Genomic DNA, 17,245 nt, shown 5'->3' with positions numbered 1-17,245 from the left:
TATTTTCATATATATTTTTTCTTATGTTTTAAAAATCTTTCTGGAGACAGGTGGATTGCAGGTTCATGGCCAGCCTCAGCAACTTAGTGAGTTCCTCCTTTACTTAGTGATACCCTGTTTCTAGATTAAAAATAAAATAGGGCTGTCGTATAGCTCAAAGGTATTAAAAGGTAGAATGCCCTCCAGATTTAATCCCCAGCCCCCAAAATAAAGTAAAAATAAAAGCTTTTCTGGGCTTTTAAGAGTATAAACTTTTGCCCAAAGGCTTAAATTTGTCATTTTATAAAATCACTTTCTTTCAGCCAATTCTGGGTAGTCATTTTTGCTATTTTATATCCTTATTACTTTACTCTTCTTATATTTTATGTTGGAAGGTCTATAATGTTGCCATACTTAAAAGACAGACTCTGCAACTCAATAATTGTAAATAAAATTTGAATTTTAGATTATTGAAGTAAAAAACAAGGAGAGCACCTGGTAGGTACTCACTCAGAAAACAGGTTTACTTTTTTTTTTTTTTTTTTTTTGCGATACTGGGGATGGAACCCAGGGGCATTCTACCTCCAAGCGACACCCCCAGCCCTATTTTTTATTCTTTACTTTGAAACAGGATCTCACTAAGTTGCAGAGGGCCTCACTAAGTAGCTGAGGCTGTCCGTGAACCACGATTCTCCTGTTTCAGCCTCCCTAGTGCTGGGATTACAGGCATGTGCCACCACGCCTGGCTACCTTTTTTTTTTTTTTTTTTTTTTTTTTTTTTTTCAGCTGGAACGACGTGGTAGGGATATGAAAAGTTTCTGCTGGGTTTGAGAACTGGCTTTACAGATTAACTGCTTTCCTTTGCTAGTTTTCCTACCTTGGCCCTGACCCTGTTCATAAGCTCCTCACACTGGTGGTAGATGATGGCATTCAGCCTCCTGTGGAGCTCAGCTGTAAGGAGAGGAACATTCTAGCAGCCACATTCATCCGCTCCCTGCATAAGAACATCGGTAAGGTTGGACAGGGGTTTTGACCGTCAGCTGTCCTGAGTGCATGAGGGTGTAGAGGTGGGGACTCCACTATACCTGCTAAGAAGGCTCTGATTATAATGGACCTTGCTTCTCCTCAGGAGGCTCTGAGACCTTTCAGGACAAGGTGAACTTTTTCCAGCGAGAGCTTCGACAGGTGCATATAAAAAGACCACATTCTAAAGTCACCCTGAAAGTCAGCAGACACACCTTGTTGGAATCGGTGGGTCACATCTTATTTTTGTCATCAGGTGCCAAAGTTTTGCAAATAAGAATCTTTTTAGTATTTTGGTTATATGTTGCAGGGTATCCTTTTTATGAAATCTAAGTTTCTCTTTTTATTTATTTATTTTATTTTTTATTTTGTTTATTTTTTGGTGGTACTGGAGGTGGAACCCAGAGGCTTTCTACCTCCGGGCTATACTCCCAGACCTATTTTATATTTTATTTGGAAACAGGGTCTCATTAAGTTGCTGAGAGCCTCACTAAGTAGCTGAGGCTGGCTTCGAACCTGTGCGATCCTCCTGTCTCAGCCTCCCAAGCACTGGGATTACAAGCGTGCACCACCATGCCCGGCAAAGTTTCTCTTTTTAAATATACATTGTGGAGCACGCTTGTAATCCCCGCTCTTGGGAGGCGGAGACAGGAGGATTGCGCAGGTTCGAAGCCAGCCGCGCTGGCTTAAGAGACCCTGTTTTCAAATAAAAAAGTATAAAAATAGGTGTCTTGGAGTGTAGCCCGGAGGTAGAAGGGCTTCCAGGAACCCCAGTACCACCAAAATAATAAATAAACAAACAAACAAACCTTGTGGAGATTATTTGCTCTTCTCTTTTGTTATGCTAATTTTAGTGCAGGTGTGTTAGAGGTGTGTTACTGAGCAGAGACTAGGTAACACATTGGCTCTGTGTGTGTGTGTGTGTGTGTGTGTGTGCGCGCGCGCGTGCGCGCGCCCAGGCACTCTCCCCCCAAGCTACACCCCCAGCCCTATTTTTTATTCTTTATTTTAAAACAAGGTCTCACAACTGGACGTGGTGGTGCACGCTTGTAATCCTAGCGCTTGGGAGGCTGAGACAGGAGGATTGCACAGGTTCGAAGCCAGCCTCAGCTACTTAGTGAGGCTCTCAGCAACCTAGTGAGACCCTGTTTCCAAATAAATATAATATAGGTCTGGGAGTATAGCCTGGAGGTAGAAAGCCCCTGGGTTCCACCAAGCCCAGCTCACACTGGCTTTTAGGTTTGTGATGAACTAGTTCCTGAATAGTCTCCTCCATAGGGAGATGGAAATAGAGACTACAGAAGAAAGGTTTTTTTTTTTTTTTTTTTTTTTTTTTTTTTTTTTGTGGTACTGGGGTTCCTGGAAGCCCTTCTACCTCCGGGCTACCTATTTTTACATTTTCATTTGGAAACAGGGTCTCCTAAGCCAGCGCACATGGCTGGCTTCGAACCTGCGCGATCCTCCTGTCTCTGCCTCCCAAGCGCGGGGATTACAAGCGTGCGCCACCACGCCCTGCCAGAAGAAAGTTTTTGTTCTAAAGTTTGCTGAAGCCAGTTATGGTGGCACATACTTGTAATCCCAGTACTTGGGAGGCTGAGAAAGGAGGATCACAGGTTCAAAGCCAGCCTTGGCAACTTAGCAAAGCTCTCCACAACCTAGTGAGACTGTATTTCTGAATAAATAAAATCAATCTGGGGGTATAGCTCAGAGATAGAATGTCTCTGGTTTCAATACCCAGTACCAAAAACAAATAAATGAATTAAATCAATAGTTTACTGCAATTTAAGGGCTCTTCTTGGACTAAAAGAATGTGATTTTTGTTGTCACTCTGGTCTGATGGGAAAGGAATACCTGACGTGTGTCTGTCTCCACTGCACAGACGCTGGCATGGGTCTGACATTCCCCAAGAGTGAGAAGGCTTGGTCCCTGTCCAGAGAGTGTTGTGGTGTTTGGCTCTGGTAAATGTGACTGGAAACCCCCTTTCTCAGCCACACTTTCCACGTTCCCTGTGGCGGGGCTTTCTGTCTGAACATCTCCTTGTGGAGAAGGATGGGTAGTGGATAGACTGTACTTTACTGAAAACTGGGGCTCTTTGGTCCTCATGTTTAAAGCTTAGTGATTTGTTTTTTGCTTCTTTCTGCAAGAGTTTTTTTTTTTTTAATTATTAAATAGCAAACAAACAACTTCAGTTTTCCAAAAAAGAAATGATATAAAGACAAATAAGACTTTTTTTTTTTTTTTTTCAGTGCTGGGGATTGAGCCCAGGGGCATTCTACCTCCAAGCTACACCCCCAGCGCTGTCTTTAATCCTTTATTTATTTATTTTTTTTTTTTTTGGTGGTACTGGGGTTTCTGGAAGCCCTTCTACCTCCGGGCTACACTCCCAGACCTATTTTTACATTTTTATTTGGAAACAGGGTCTCCTAAGCCAGCGCGCGCGGCTGGCTTCGAACCTGTGCGATCCTCCTGTCTCTGCCTCCCAAGCGCGGGGATTACAAGCGTGCGCCACCACGCCCGGCTAATCCTTTATTTTGAAAAGGGTCTCACTAAGTTGTGGAGGGCCTCACCAAGTAGCTGAGGCTGGCTGAGAACCTGTGATGATCCTGCCTCAGCCTCCTAAGTACTGGGATTACAGATGTGTACCACCACACCTGTCTTTGAATTAGATTGTTTTTTTTGGGGGGGGGGTCTGGGAATGGAACCCAGGGGCATTCAACCTCCAAGCTACAACCCCTGCCCTATTTTTTATTTTTATTCAAAATATTGAAATAGGGTCTCACTAAGTTGAGGAGAGCCTCACTAAGTAGCCAAGGCTGTCCACAAACCACGATCCTCCTGTTTCAGCCTCCAGAATGCTGGGATTACAAGTGTGTACCACCATGCCCGGCTTCAAATTAGATTTATTTATTATTATTATTATTAATTTTTATTTTATTTTATTTTTTGATGGTACTGGGGTTCCTGGAAACCCTTCTGCCTCCAGGCTACACTCCCATACCTATTTCATATTTTTATTTTGGAAACAGGATCTCTTAAGCCAGCGAGGCTGTCTTCGAACCTACGTGATCCTTCTGTCTCCTCCTCCCAAATGTGGGGATTACAAATGTGTGCCACCACGCCTGACCAAATTAGATTTTTTAAAACCTTAAATGAAGCCGGGCATTGTGGCGCACGCTTGTAATCCCAGCGCTTGGGAGTCTGAGACAGGAGAATCGTGCAGGTTCTAAGCCAGCCTCGGCTACTTAATGAGGCTCTCAGCAACTTAGTGAGACCCTATTTCCAAATAAATAAAATATAAAATAGTTCTGGGAGTGTACCCCGGAGATAGAAAAACCCCGGGTTCCACCCTCAATACCACCAAAAAAACAAACAAACAAACAAACAAAAAAAAAACCCGTAAATGAAGCTTGTTAAAAGCCAGCAAAGCTGGGTGTAGTGGCTCATGCTTGTAATCCCTGCACTTGGGAGGTGGAGACAGGAGGATCGAGGTTCACGACCATCCTCAGCTACTTAGGCCCTTTGCAACTCAGTGAGACTCTGTTTCAAAAAATAAAGAATAAAAAATAGTGCTGGGGGTATATCTTGGAGGTAGGTTCCATCCCCAATACCAAAAAATAAATAAAAAATAAAAAAGCAAGCAACTTTAATTTTCCAATAAAGTGGTATAAAGATGAATTCGATTATTTTTTAAACACTTCATTTCTTCCAGAGGTATGTGCATTTTTTTATAGATGGCATTGCTAAGGCATATATGTGCGTGATGTGTCTTCTCCTCAGGGTGGTGGTTCCGTGGACACTGGCAGTGCTCTTCTGTTTCTGTCTTTAGCCTCTGAAGGATGCCAGCCAGTGTTCTGACAGTTTCCTTCCTTTCAATGCTTTTCAGTCTTTGAAGGCCACTCGGAATTTCTCCATCTCAGATTGGAGCAAGAACTTTGAAGTGGTTTTCCAGGATGAAGAAGGTCAGTTCTGAAATGTCATTTCATCTTTTTAAATTCTCCCTATTCCTACCCGCTCTCTTACTTCCTTTCCACAAAAACAAACAACCCCTGCCCTCCCAGCCCCCGGAACAACCCAGCCTCCATGAATCAAGAAAAAAAGGGTAGTGTTTACTGATCAGATGATGTGTTGGGCTTTGTAGAGTAGAGATATAGGACTGGAGGAGAGCTCCAAGAGTGAACCAGAAGGGTAAATAGCCATTGCAGAACTAGAAGTAGTCATTTCCTAGGATCTCTGCTCTCCTGTGTTTCCATTAGCTTAATGATCAGAATACGTGTGTGTGTGTGTGTGTGTGTGTGTGTGTGTGTGTGTGTGTGTGTGTGTACATACACACACGTATGTACTGGGGGGAGTTCTGGGGATGGAACCCCTTTGAACTACACTCCTGGCCTTATTTTATTTGATGTGTGTGTGTGTTCGCGGTACTGGAGATGGAACCCAGGGGCATTCTACCTCCGAGCTATACCCCCAGCCCTATTTTTTGTTCTTTATTTTGAAACCGGGTCTCACGAGTTGCAAAGGACCTCACTAAGTAGCTGAGGCTGTCCATGAACCATGATCCTCCTGTCTCAGCCTCCCAAATACTGGGATTACAAGCGTGTACCACCACACCTAGCGTATTTATTTATTTATTTGTTTATTTTTGTGGTACTGGGTATGGAACCCAGTGGCATTCTACCTCAGCTCTACCCCTAGCCTTATTTTATTTTTTTATTTTGAAACATGGTCTCACTAAGTTGCAGAGGGCCTCACTAAGTTGCTGAGGCTGGCTGCAAACCTGCAATTTATCTCAGCTTTCCAAGCACTGGGTTTATAAGCGTGTGTTACTACAACTGGTACTTATTTTTTGTGGTACTGGGATTGAACCTAGGTACATTTTAATTCTGAGCTACACCCTCAACCCTGTTTTATTTTATATTTTGAAACAAGGTCTCACTAAGTTCAGAGGGCCTAAGTTGCTGAGGCTGACCACGAATTTATGATCCTATTTCACCTCCTAAGTACTAGAATTACAAGTGTGTACCACTAAGCCCAGCTCAGAATACCTTTAATCCTACAGAAATGGGTAGGAAAAAATGTCCACTTTTTTTTTTTTTTTTTTTTTTTGGTCCTAAGATGATGAAAGGCACTTGGACACTCAGATTCATGTTGATAACAGTTTTGAGCCACTGTTTTTTTTTGTTTTTGCAGGTCTGGGGGTGGAACCCAGGGGCATTCTACCTCTGAGCTACACCCCCAGCCCTATTTTTTATTCTTTATTTTGAAACAGGGTCTCACTAAATTGTTGAGGCTGGCCATGAACCTGTGATCCTCCTGTCTCAGCCTCCCAATTACTGGGATTACAAGCATGTGCCACCACACCCAGCATATGTCCATCATTTAAGTGAGTTGCAGTAGAGAAACAGCAAGATAGTAAAACGGAGGGAATATGGAGAGTAAGAAGTGACAACTAACGGACAAACATGGTAAGAGGAGATTTATTTTCATTATACTTTTCAGCTCTGGACTGGGGGGGTCCTCGCCGGGAATGGTTCGAGCTAATCTGCAAAGCACTGTTTGATACTACCAATCAGCTATTCACTCGATTCAGTGACAACAACCAAGCATTAGTGAGTCTGTACCTTCCCTATGTGTGGGTGGAAAACATGGGCTATTTTATACTGAATACATCACTGGGACTCTGACGACCTGTGTCCTGTGGTTAACTTTGCTCCTTACAGTGTGAGCTAATCAGGTTGCCTCCCTTCTATTTGCCTTCATAATTTCATCTGTGAAATACGAGGAAATTATAGCACATTGTAGTATCATGGCTACTCTGCTAATTATTATGATAATTAAACCACTCTCTCAAAACATACCCGAGGCAATTGATTTCTATATTACGTCTTTGAGTAGGTAGAAAAGTAGACTTTAGCTGAAAGAATTTCTAGTTTAGGGAAAAGGCATGACATCATCCACTGATTAATTTTCTTATTCAGCCAGGGACCACAAGCAATACAAGATTCTTTAGCTTTATAAAAACCAATCCTTGTCCTTTATCCTCCAGTCACTTTATTTTTTTTTATTTTTTTTATTTTTTGGTGGTACTGGGGTTCCTGGAAGCCCTTCTACCTCCGGGCTACACTCCCAGACCTATTTTTTTATATTTTTTATTTGGAAACAGGGTCTCTTAAGCCAGTGCAGCTGGCTTCGAACCTGCGCGATCCTCCTGTCTCCGCCTCCCAAGTGCGGGGATTACAGGCGTGCACCACCACGCCCGGCTCTCCAGTCACTTTAAATTGCTTAGTATTGGCTACCAATAGGCTAATATTTGGATGGGCTTCTTGATCCTCACACTGAAATTTTTGCTCCCTTGGCTTGATGTGCTAATCAGCAGCTTCCTGTTACGATAATGAGCTTTCAGTCCATAATTGATTTGCCCATTGATTTTGGGTCTGTGGCAGCACACAACGGCAACAGTGTGTGAAACACCAGTCACCTTACAGCCAGGATGTGAAAGACAGAGTAGAAAGCAGGGTCCCACAGCCCCTTTTGAGGGTATGCCTCCAATGACCTAAAACCTCCCACTAGGCCCTGCCTCTTAAAAGTTTCACTATCTCCCAGGGACCAGTTCTTTAATCCGTGAGCCTTTGGGGAGGATGCCAAACCATAGCACATGGGTTGGTGGAAGGAACTAGGCTTGAAGAAAAACAGTCCAGGACTTTTCAGTTTCTTTCTTTGACAGGTACATCCCAACCCTAATCGCCCAGCTCATCTGCGCCTAAAGATGTATGAGTTTGCGGGGCGGCTGGTGGGCAAGTGTCTCTATGAGTCCTCACTAGGAGGTGCCTACAAGCAGTTGGTCCGAGCTCGTTTCACCCGTTCTTTCCTGGCCCAAATCATAGGACTACGTATGCATTACAAGGTAACATCTTAGGCGTACCTTTTCTTTTCTTTCGTGTGTGTGTGTGTGTGTGTGTGTACTAGGGGTTGAACACAGGGGCATTTACCACCAAGCTTCCAGTCTTATTTTTTTTATTATTATTATTTTTTTAATTATTTATTTATTTATTTGTTTTGGTGGTACTGGGGTTCCTGGAAGCCCTTCTACCTCTGGGCTACACTCCCAGACCTATTTTATATTTTTTATTTATTTGGAAACAGGGTCTCTTAAGCCAGCAAGGCTGACTACAAACCTGCGCGATCCTCCCGTCTCCGCCTCCCAAGCGCGGAGATTACAAGCATGCACCACCACGCCCAGCCCAGTTCTATTTTTTTAATGTATTAGTTTGTTTATTTATTTTTGCGCTACTGGGAATGGAACCCGGGGCATTCTACCTCTAAGCTACGCCTCCAGCCCTATTTTTTATTTTTTTATTTTTTGGTACTGGGGATGGAACCCAGGAATTTCTACTCTGGATGACACTCCCAGACCTATTTTATATTTTATTTAGAAACAGAGTCTCTCTAAGTTGCTGAAAACCTCACTAAGTAGTGGAGGCTGGCTTCGAACCCTCGCAATCCTCCTGTCTCAGCCTCCTAAGTACTGGGATTACAGGTGTGCACCACCAGCATGGCTCTATTTTTTATTATTAATTTTGAAACAGAGTTTCACTGAGTTGCAGAGTGCCTCACTAAGTAGCTGAGGTTGGCATGAACCTTTGATTCTGCTGTCTCAGCCTCCCAAGTGCTGGGATTGTAAGTGTGCGCTGCCACACCTGGTTTAGGTGTGCATTTTCTACTAAGGCTGATTGGCTACTAATTCTGCAGTTTCTCCATCTGAGTTGATGATTCTTCAGTTTGAAGGGGTAAGTGGTTCCAAGCAGTTTCAGATTTCATTTCTGGGGAAAGGAGTATTTATGTTCTATGTCTTTCTGCCTCCTTAGTACTTTGAAACAGATGACCCAGAATTCTACAAATCTAAAGTTTGTTTTATCCTCAACAACGACATGAGCGAGATGGAGCTGGTATTTGCAGAAGAGAAATATAATAAGTCAGGTCAATTGGATAAGGTAAGAAAGAGAACAAAAGCCTGTATGCCCTACTCTCCAGCTTCCTCTAGAGCTGCCCTAATTATGCAGTTATAGAAGGATCCTAAACTTGAGTTGTCTATTAAATAGTACCCCAAACATGGCCAATGTGACTAAAAAACTGAATTTCTCATTTTTATCATATTTTAATTAACTTGAATTTGAATAACTATATGTGGCTAGCAGCTTCCATGTCAGATAGTGTAGCTTTAGAGCATTGTATCCTACAGTTATGTGATTTCTATTTTTTATTCTTAGTTTTGAAACAGAGTCTCACTGAGTTGCAGAGTGCCTCACTAAGTAGCTGAGCTGGCAGGGGGATCTGGGGCTTAAACCCAGGGCCTCCTACATGCTAAGCACATACTCTGAGCCAGCACAAGGAGGCAACTAGAGTCTATAGAACACTGAACTGTGGCTGTTAGGCCCAAGGGACAGCGTGGTAGGAAGAGCATGTTGCTCTACTGCAGGAATTCTCAGGGGGTTAAAAACGTAGAGCTTTTTTTCCTAGCATACGTAATTCTGGATATGTAATATATGAAAGTAAGTATTCCTATCTAGTCGCTTAAGAAATAAATTATTAAGATTTAATATTCACATTAAACCTAGTTAAAATGAGGCAGCATGCTGTCTGTCATTAGTACCTTAAAACCTGATCTTGTAACTAAATGAGAGTTCATTCACCTATAGAAACAACTCTGATCACTGTACATTAAATTTTCCAACATGGTGTTTTAAGCCATGCTTCATGGCTTTCTCAAATGCCCCATAGGAATTATTTATTGGCGGATACTAATTCTGTTTGAGAATCATATAGCTTTTTTTGCAGATAAAATTGGAGGCCCATATAGTTAAGTAACTAAAGTTCTGTGACAAGTTGCCAGCGAGGCTGGTAATAGAATCCAGATTTCCAAGGTTCAAGACGAGGCTCTTTTGATTAATTCACTTTTACTTTTTTTTCTCTTTTTTTCTTTTTTTTTTTTTTTTTCTTTTTGGTACTGGGGATGGAACCCAGGGGCATTCTGCCTCTGATTGACACCCCTAGCCCTAATTTTTTATTCTTTATTTTTGAAGCAGGGTCTCACTGAGTTGCGAAGGGCCTCACTAAGTAGCTGAGGCTGTCCGCACACTATCTTTGCCTCCTGAATGCTGGGATTACTAACGTGCGCCACCATGCCTGGCAGATAGATTCACTTCGGAGATGGAAGAACTTGCAGGAACAGCTGTTCTCATTGTTGAATTTTTGAGGCATAAAAGGACTTCTTTGAGAAGAGTCGATAGTGGTTTAATTTAGAATGATAGATTAAAATATTGCTGGGCTGGGATGTAGCACAGTGATAGAGTGCTTGCCTAGCATGTGCAAGGGCCTGGGTTTACTCCCCAGCACCACAAAAACAAAAACAAGAAAATAGAGCTAAGAAGGAACCCTAGTGTCTTTCTGTTGCATCATCACCACTTGACTAGGTCAGAGAAGACCTTACCCATGCACCCATGTCAGAAATAGTAGTTAGTAGACTACAGCAGTAGTGGTAGGAGCCTTGGAGCTTAGTAATGAAAGAGAAAAGCAAGCTGAATGCACAACAGCAGAAATTTGAAGCTTATACTGATGGAGTTTTCTGTGTAGAACATACCAGGGAAATGCCATTTTATAATCTTTCCGCCATAGTCTCTCCTTATCTGTCTTTTGCTTTCTATTTCAGGTTGTAGAACTCATGACAGGCGGAGCTCAAACTCCAGTTACCAATGCAAATAAAATCTTCTATTTAAATTTGCTGGCCCAATATCGGCTGGCTAGTCAAGTGAAAGAGGAGGTGGAACATTTCCTAAAAGGTGGGAGCCTGTCTCTCTTGACCTTGAATTTAAAATGCCTGTGTCCCTGGTTTGGGTATGGTCTTAACATAGCTACTTTGTTTCAGGCTTGAACGAATTGGTCCCTGAGAACCTTTTGGCTATTTTTGATGAGAATGAACTTGAGGTAAGTGCCTACAATTCAGGCTCCTGCTTTTGAGAACCAGCCTGTGGGGACCAGTTTGGTGTATTTTCTGTGATAAGGTGTGGCAGGAAAGCCCCTTATGTAAGATCTGGGCTCACTTTTGCCATTCTTTCAGTCATTGACCCACATTTTAAAAATTAGAATGTGAACTGAGCAGGGTGGTGCACACTTGTAATTTCAGTACTTGGGAGGCTGAGACAGAAGGATCTCAGATTCAAGAGCGGCCATAGTAACTTAGGGAGACTTAGAAACCTAGCAGAACCCTGAGCCTGGGGGTATAGCTCCAGGGTAGAATGCCACTGGGTTCAATCCCCAGTACAAAAAAAAATAGAATATGGAAACCAGAAAGCAGCAAGTAATTATCCATGAAGAGTAATGATATTCACTTATTCATTCATCAAATATTGATACTGTAGTAGTAGAAAATTAGTATTAGAGTAGTAAAGAATATTACTATCATGTAAAGTATTTATGAAGTCCTGTAACACTGAAGGAGGTAATAGAACGTATTCATTCGGGTGTGTATTGAGTGCTTTCTATCTGCCATGTATTTTGAGGTGCTGGGGGGATGGCAATGAGTAAGACAAAGCCCCAGTCCTCATGGGCTCTCTTCTAGTAAAGGAGACAAACCGAAAGATTTGTGTTTCAAAGTTTTGGACCACAACACTATATAGATATAGTAAGTATATTCTTATTTTAGATCCTATAACAACTGAAATATAGCTATGTAAGATGGTAAATACCATTCTTATAATTAGCTAAATTAAAGTCCATATCAGTTATGGGGGAAAAAATCAGTTTGCTGCTCACAGATAATACATATGATGCAAATTGTTGGTTTTAACTTCTAATAGTTTTTTGTTTGTTTGTTTGTTTGTTTTTGCGGGTCTGGGGATGGAACCCAGAGGCATTTGAACTCTGAGCTACACCCCCTGCCCAATTTTTTATTCTTTATTTTGAAACCGGGTCTCACTGAGTTGCTAAGGGCCTCACTAAGTAGCTGAGCCTGTCTGCGAACCACAATCCTCCGGTCTCAGCCTCCCAAATGCTGGGATTCCAAGCGTGTGCCACCACGCCCTGCTACTTCTAATAGTTTTTATAAGAATTTTCAGTGGTTTCTACAAACTAATTTCTTGTAGGGAGGAAGTTCTTTGAAAATGGAGAGTAGTAGTTTCAGGTGGTCTTGAATATTCCTATTCTGATTACCTGAACTGTCTTTGAGAACAAGAATCAAATCTTCTGCAGTTTTCATCACTTTTTGGACTGTTGGATATAAAATCCAAACAAAACAAATTTTTTTATGTCTTGGCCTCAAGTTTCTGATAGACCTGTCACCTAGCACTGTTGTTTTAGGGCCGAGGAGTAGCTCCTGCTGCATTTTGTTTTATCATGAAGCAAAGCATTTGTAGCAGCATGTAAAGGGAGAAGAAGGAGGGACGCGGTCTCTTTTGTCGTTTCACATCCTGTTCTTAGTTATCCATCAGCTTAGCAAGTTCTTTTGATGGAGCCAAGGCTCCTCAGGCTTAATTTGGTAATTTGGACTTTTAAAAAAAATCTTGATTAGGAGGCATGTTCTTTATAGCTATTGTATGAGTATTCCCAGTCTACTAAGTAACATGCTGGCTCTTGAACCAAATTAAGAAGGACATCAACAAGATGTTTAGGGATCTGATTTAATTAAGTGTTCTTGTTTTTTGGCATACTTTTTTTTGTGTGTGTGGTACTAGGGATTGAAGCTAGGGGCATTTTACTTCTGAGCTATACCCCAGCCCTATTTTTTATTTTCTTTCTTTTGAAACAGGGTCTCACTGAGGCAGCTATAAACCTACAATTCTCCTGACTCAGCCTACCTAGTACTGGTATTACAAGCATATGCCACCACACTCAGCTTTAGCATACTTTTATTTTTTATGGTAATAGGGATTTAACCCAGGGGTGCCCTACCACTGAGCTATATCCCCAACACTTTTTTTTAATTACTGTTTTGAAATAGGGTCTCGCTAAGATGCTAAGGCTGGCCTTGAACCTATGATTCTCCTGTCTTAGCCCCCAAGTACTGGGATTAATGGCATGTGCTACCCACTACAGCCCAGACCTATTTTTACATTTTTATTTGGAAACGGGGTCTCTTAAGCCAGCGCAGCTGGCTTTGAACCTGCGCGATCCTCCTGTCTCTGCCTCCCAAGCGCAGGGATTACAAGCGTGTGCCACCACGCCCGGCAGGTGTTATTTTTATTCTATATCTGTGTGTTAACATATGTCATTTTGACTATATAGTGGGTCTTTGTTCCTCTTACTGTTCTGGTAACACCTGCTCATCTTTTTCCAGCTACTGATGTGTGGAACTGGAGACATCAGTGTGTCTGATTTCAAAGCTCACGCAGTGGTTGTTGGTGGTTCATGGCATTTCAGAGAAAAGGTAAGTGGGCCAAACTTCCCATATTTGGATTTGGCTTATGTTGCAAGCAAAAAGTTTTAGAAGAAAAAGGAAGAGGAGCCAAAGAAGTAGACATGTTTACTGGGAAAAAATGATAAGTAGAAAAGACAGGTGGTTATCCAGGGGGAAAGGAGCTCTGTCCTTAAGGGACGGCTGGCATGCCGAATGCCATGGAGCAGCAAATGAAAATGCAAAGAAACAGGACCAAGCAATTGGTGGATACCCTCCTGACTGTGTGACAGTGTTAAGTTCCTGCCAAGGTGGTCAGCGCTGACCATTCCCACCTGTGTCCTCCTAGAACCATGAGCTGGGACATAGCCTGTCTTCGGGGTATCTTGTTCCTCCCCACCGGGATCAAATCTTAGTCTGTATACCATGTGTGATTCCAGCATGTGCTCTTCCTGCCAGGTCATGAGGTGGTTTTGGACTGTTGTTTCCAGTCTGACCCAGGAGGAGTTGGCTCGGCTACTTCAGTTTACCACTGGCTCCTCTCAGCTGCCACCTGGAGGCTTTGCTGCCCTTTGTCCCTCCTTTCAGATTATCGCTGCTCCCACCCATAGCACGCTACCTACTGCACACACATGGTAGGTATCTGACTGCCCGAGTGTGTGCTGGTGGGGGGTTATCTTTCTACCCTCTACCAGTGTTGCTGGTTGTGTGACTTAATCACTTTTCTTGCCTTTCCAGTTTTAACCAGCTGTGCCTCCCTACATATGACTCATATGAAGAGGTGCACCGGATGCTGCAGCTGGCCATCAGCGAGGGTTGCGAGGGCTTTGGCATGCTCTGACCACTCCTGCAATCCACATGACTCCCATGCTCTCTGGAACACCTGGGCACATGTTGCAGATGTAACCACTGACCCTAACACACATAACCATCAGCCGGAAGATGCCACATGCTCCCTTGTGTCTGGAGTACAAGCATTGTCCTTACCTCACCCAGTCTGTGTCCAATGCAGGCCACCGTGGCATGGTACCTAATGGAAGTGCTCCAGTCACAAGAAGAGGACCATGCTGCTGTCATTTCATTTGGTCCTTTGAAGGTCACAAAAGCCCCCTGCCTCAGTGGCTGAAAGAGATGACACCTAGGGTTCAGCTCTGTCAGGAAGCTGCTTTGCGGAGAGCCGTCAGTCGGGTCTTGCTCCAGTCCCTCTGCTGATGTTCGTTGGAGGTGCCCTCCTAGGCCCTCACTAAAGGACTAGACCAGCACACGAGTTCGTTTCTTGGGGGGCAACTGCCTCTTATCAGCAGCCAGGAAAAGCACAGCCGGGAAGTTGCCCACATGAGCAGTCTTTGATTTTTGTCTTCCCGCACAGTGCCAGGCACAGGCCGTGGTGCTGGGTTACCTCTGACGAGAAGGGATAGCACAAAAGGACTTTTTTTTTTTTTTTTTTTTTGGTGGTGTTAGAATTGTAAATGGTACTTTCCCTGCAGGCATTTCTAGAAGTGATCATTAATCCATAAAGAAGAACTCTGTAAGCTTTTTCCTGAGTTTGAGCCAGTGAGAAAAGCAGTAAGACTGAAGACTGTGAAGTATAGCTGGGCTGTAGCCTCCAGCACAGGATGTGATTCTCCTGAGATCAGGGGCATATCCAGGCTTGGGGCTAACTTACAGACTACTGATGCTTTTCCCTGAGTTTGTTCTTTGCACTGAAGTGTGGCTCTGTCTGGCCGCTGACTTCCAAGTTATGCAGTCTGTTAGATCTGGGGAGTTTTTAGTGTTCTGCTGAAGAAAGTTTGGTAGCAGAGGACTGAGACAGAATAGCATGCCAACAATCCCTCATCCTCTCTGCTTGGTGTTCTCTGGCAGCACCGAGGCAAGGAAACAGTGATCACAGGTCCCTGGGGTCAGGCCACTGGGGACAGACGTAGCAGAACTATGTTAGATGGTAAACATCCAGCCATCCCAGGTACTTCCCTTCACTCCCATCAGTTGCCAGGAAGGAGAACTAACGAGGAGGAAGCTATCTTAAGTTCACTAGTGAGTGATGATTGAAGAAAACCTGCCTCTGTCTCTTGGAAGATGACAACATCCTTTGTCATTACTGTTTGAATGAGGCTCAAAAATCACATCAGCTTCCCAAATTTCTGTGGTTAAGAAGGCTTTGCTGCAAGCTACCATTCTCAGTTGGGGCACTCAACTCTGAGAATATTACAAGCCATCTTTATTGCCAAAACCAGCAAGAACATAGACTGCTGAGACAAGGCAGGACTTGTGGCAGTGCCTTGGCCTTCTGGAAGCATGTCTGAGCCCTCCTGTTCCCAGGGATCGTGAGGAGCAAGTCCTCCTGAGCTGCTACAGTTCCTGCCTGACCTCACTCCTTCGCAGTCATCATTTGTCCTTTCTTGGCGTGGGTGCTGACCTCACTCATCTTGGGGTCCAGGATCCAGTGTCAGGGCCTCTCCATCCAGGATCCTCCATGCCACATGGTCACTGCTCTCCTCAGGGACCAGGACAAGGTGCTGCTGCTTGCCCACGTTTTCCCCAGGGGATGTGTACAGGAAAGTTCACCATCACCCTGTTGCCCCTCAGGCCCAGTAGGGGTTTCCAGCTGGGGCACGTGGGCTAGTTTTGCTGTTTGGAGCACTTGTTCCTCTTCTGGATTCTGCATTTTCCTCTCCTGCAGCCCTCTGGAGACTGATGCTGGGGACTGAGTGAATTTTCTCGGCTGGAGCTGTCATTTTAAACTCCAGTCATAGCACTTTTTCAGAGTACCCTAGATACCATTGCAACCCAGTGAGGTGGCTCATTCCCTGGGGTGGCCCTTAGGTACCAGAACCTTTGTTTAACAGAACCCTTTGGTACTGTTGTGGTTTTCTACTCTTCTAGTTTATGCTCTCTCTCCTTACTCTGCTCCAAAGTATCTTTGCTCTTTTGGCCTTTCTTTTCACCTTCTTTTCTAATCCTGCTTTGGTACTAGCCAGTGTGGGGGAAAAGAAGTAGTAGGAGAGAAGGCAGTTTTCTATTCCTGTTTCTTATTTTGGCCAGTTCTTTTATTTATGCCCTTGTGGCCTAGATACTTGGGAGGCCAGCTACTCTCTTGGCCTTTTAGTGTCCTTGAAGGAGAACAGGCTTCAAGTGAACACCAAGCAGAGGTCAGCATGGTTCCAGAAATTTGGCAGAGACCAAGCCCTGCTGCACGTTTGTCAGGCCAGGTGAAAAGGCCAGACATTTGCAGCTGGTGATGTAAATATTTTGTACAGTAAATAAATAAATGTCTAAAGGAAGAACTAAGGATCAAGTGATTGCTTTTGGTGGAGATTCGGGGCATAAGTTGAAGATGGAGAAGGAAAACATTTACACACATTTTTGTGCTTCCCTGGTAATTCCCCTGGAAGCAGGAAGTGGTTGGCTCAGGGTAGAAGGTGCACCCGGAGCCCCTGGCTCTCCCTCCGCTGCCCCTTCACCCGTCCACAGAGCCAGGCAGGGCCGCCCTGCTTAATCCCAGACAGCTGTTGGTGCTCAGCTCCTGAAGAAGGCACCGGTTTGGCAAGAGCAGTGTACATCTCTTATCAGTCTTTGAGCTTTAATTTGTTGTAATTTTTATCTTAGTATATTAGAAATTTAGTATTGAAAATTTGGAAATAGCTGGGCATGGTAGTGCCTACCTGTAATCTCAGTCCTTGGAGTGCTGAGGCAGGAGGATTTGCAGGTTGGAGGACGGCCTCAGCAACTTCGTGAGATTCTCAGTAACCACGATTGCTTCTTTGTTGGGGAAGTAATCATGGTGTCTTGTATGTTCGCCCCCAATCTAGAGAATCAAAAACAAAGTCACCCTTGGAATTTTGTGGGGGGGCATTGGGGATT

The 17,245-nt window shown here is 43.7% G+C and overlaps 2 protein-coding genes across 2 annotated transcripts in view; both read left to right on the top strand.

The window, feature by feature from the left end:
• The window catches only part of AREL1 (apoptosis resistant E3 ubiquitin protein ligase 1), a gene marked incomplete at both ends in the record, with an annotated part of 61,127 nt that extends 46,902 nt beyond the window's left edge, over positions 1-14,225 (top strand). Inside the window, 11 exons of the mRNA XM_080707179.1 lie at positions 848-989; positions 1,109-1,230; positions 4,886-4,961; positions 6,499-6,608; positions 7,724-7,903; positions 8,865-8,990; positions 10,706-10,835; positions 10,922-10,980; positions 13,328-13,417; positions 13,844-14,019; positions 14,123-14,225. Coding sequence (XP_080563305.1) covers positions 848-989; positions 1,109-1,230; positions 4,886-4,961; positions 6,499-6,608; positions 7,724-7,903; positions 8,865-8,990; positions 10,706-10,835; positions 10,922-10,980; positions 13,328-13,417; positions 13,844-14,019; positions 14,123-14,225 — 1,314 coding nt within the window. The remainder of the gene's footprint in view (positions 1-847; positions 990-1,108; positions 1,231-4,885; positions 4,962-6,498; positions 6,609-7,723; positions 7,904-8,864; positions 8,991-10,705; positions 10,836-10,921; positions 10,981-13,327; positions 13,418-13,843; positions 14,020-14,122) is intronic.
• Positions 14,226-14,326: 101 nt separating this feature from the next.
• LTBP2 (latent transforming growth factor beta binding protein 2) overlaps positions 14,327-17,245 on the top strand; it is a gene marked incomplete at both ends in the record, with an annotated part of 149,205 nt that continues 146,286 nt past the window's right edge. Inside the window, 1 exon segment of the mRNA XM_080707178.1 lies at positions 14,327-14,410. Coding sequence (XP_080563304.1) covers positions 14,327-14,410 — 84 coding nt within the window.

This window comes from Muscardinus avellanarius (genome assembly GCF_963383645.1).
Source record: "Muscardinus avellanarius genome assembly, chromosome: 12".
Classification (NCBI taxonomy): domain Eukaryota; kingdom Metazoa; phylum Chordata; class Mammalia; order Rodentia; family Gliridae; genus Muscardinus; species Muscardinus avellanarius.
The sequence above is the reverse complement of the archived record's forward strand: the minus strand, read 5'-3'. Positions and strand labels throughout refer to the sequence as shown.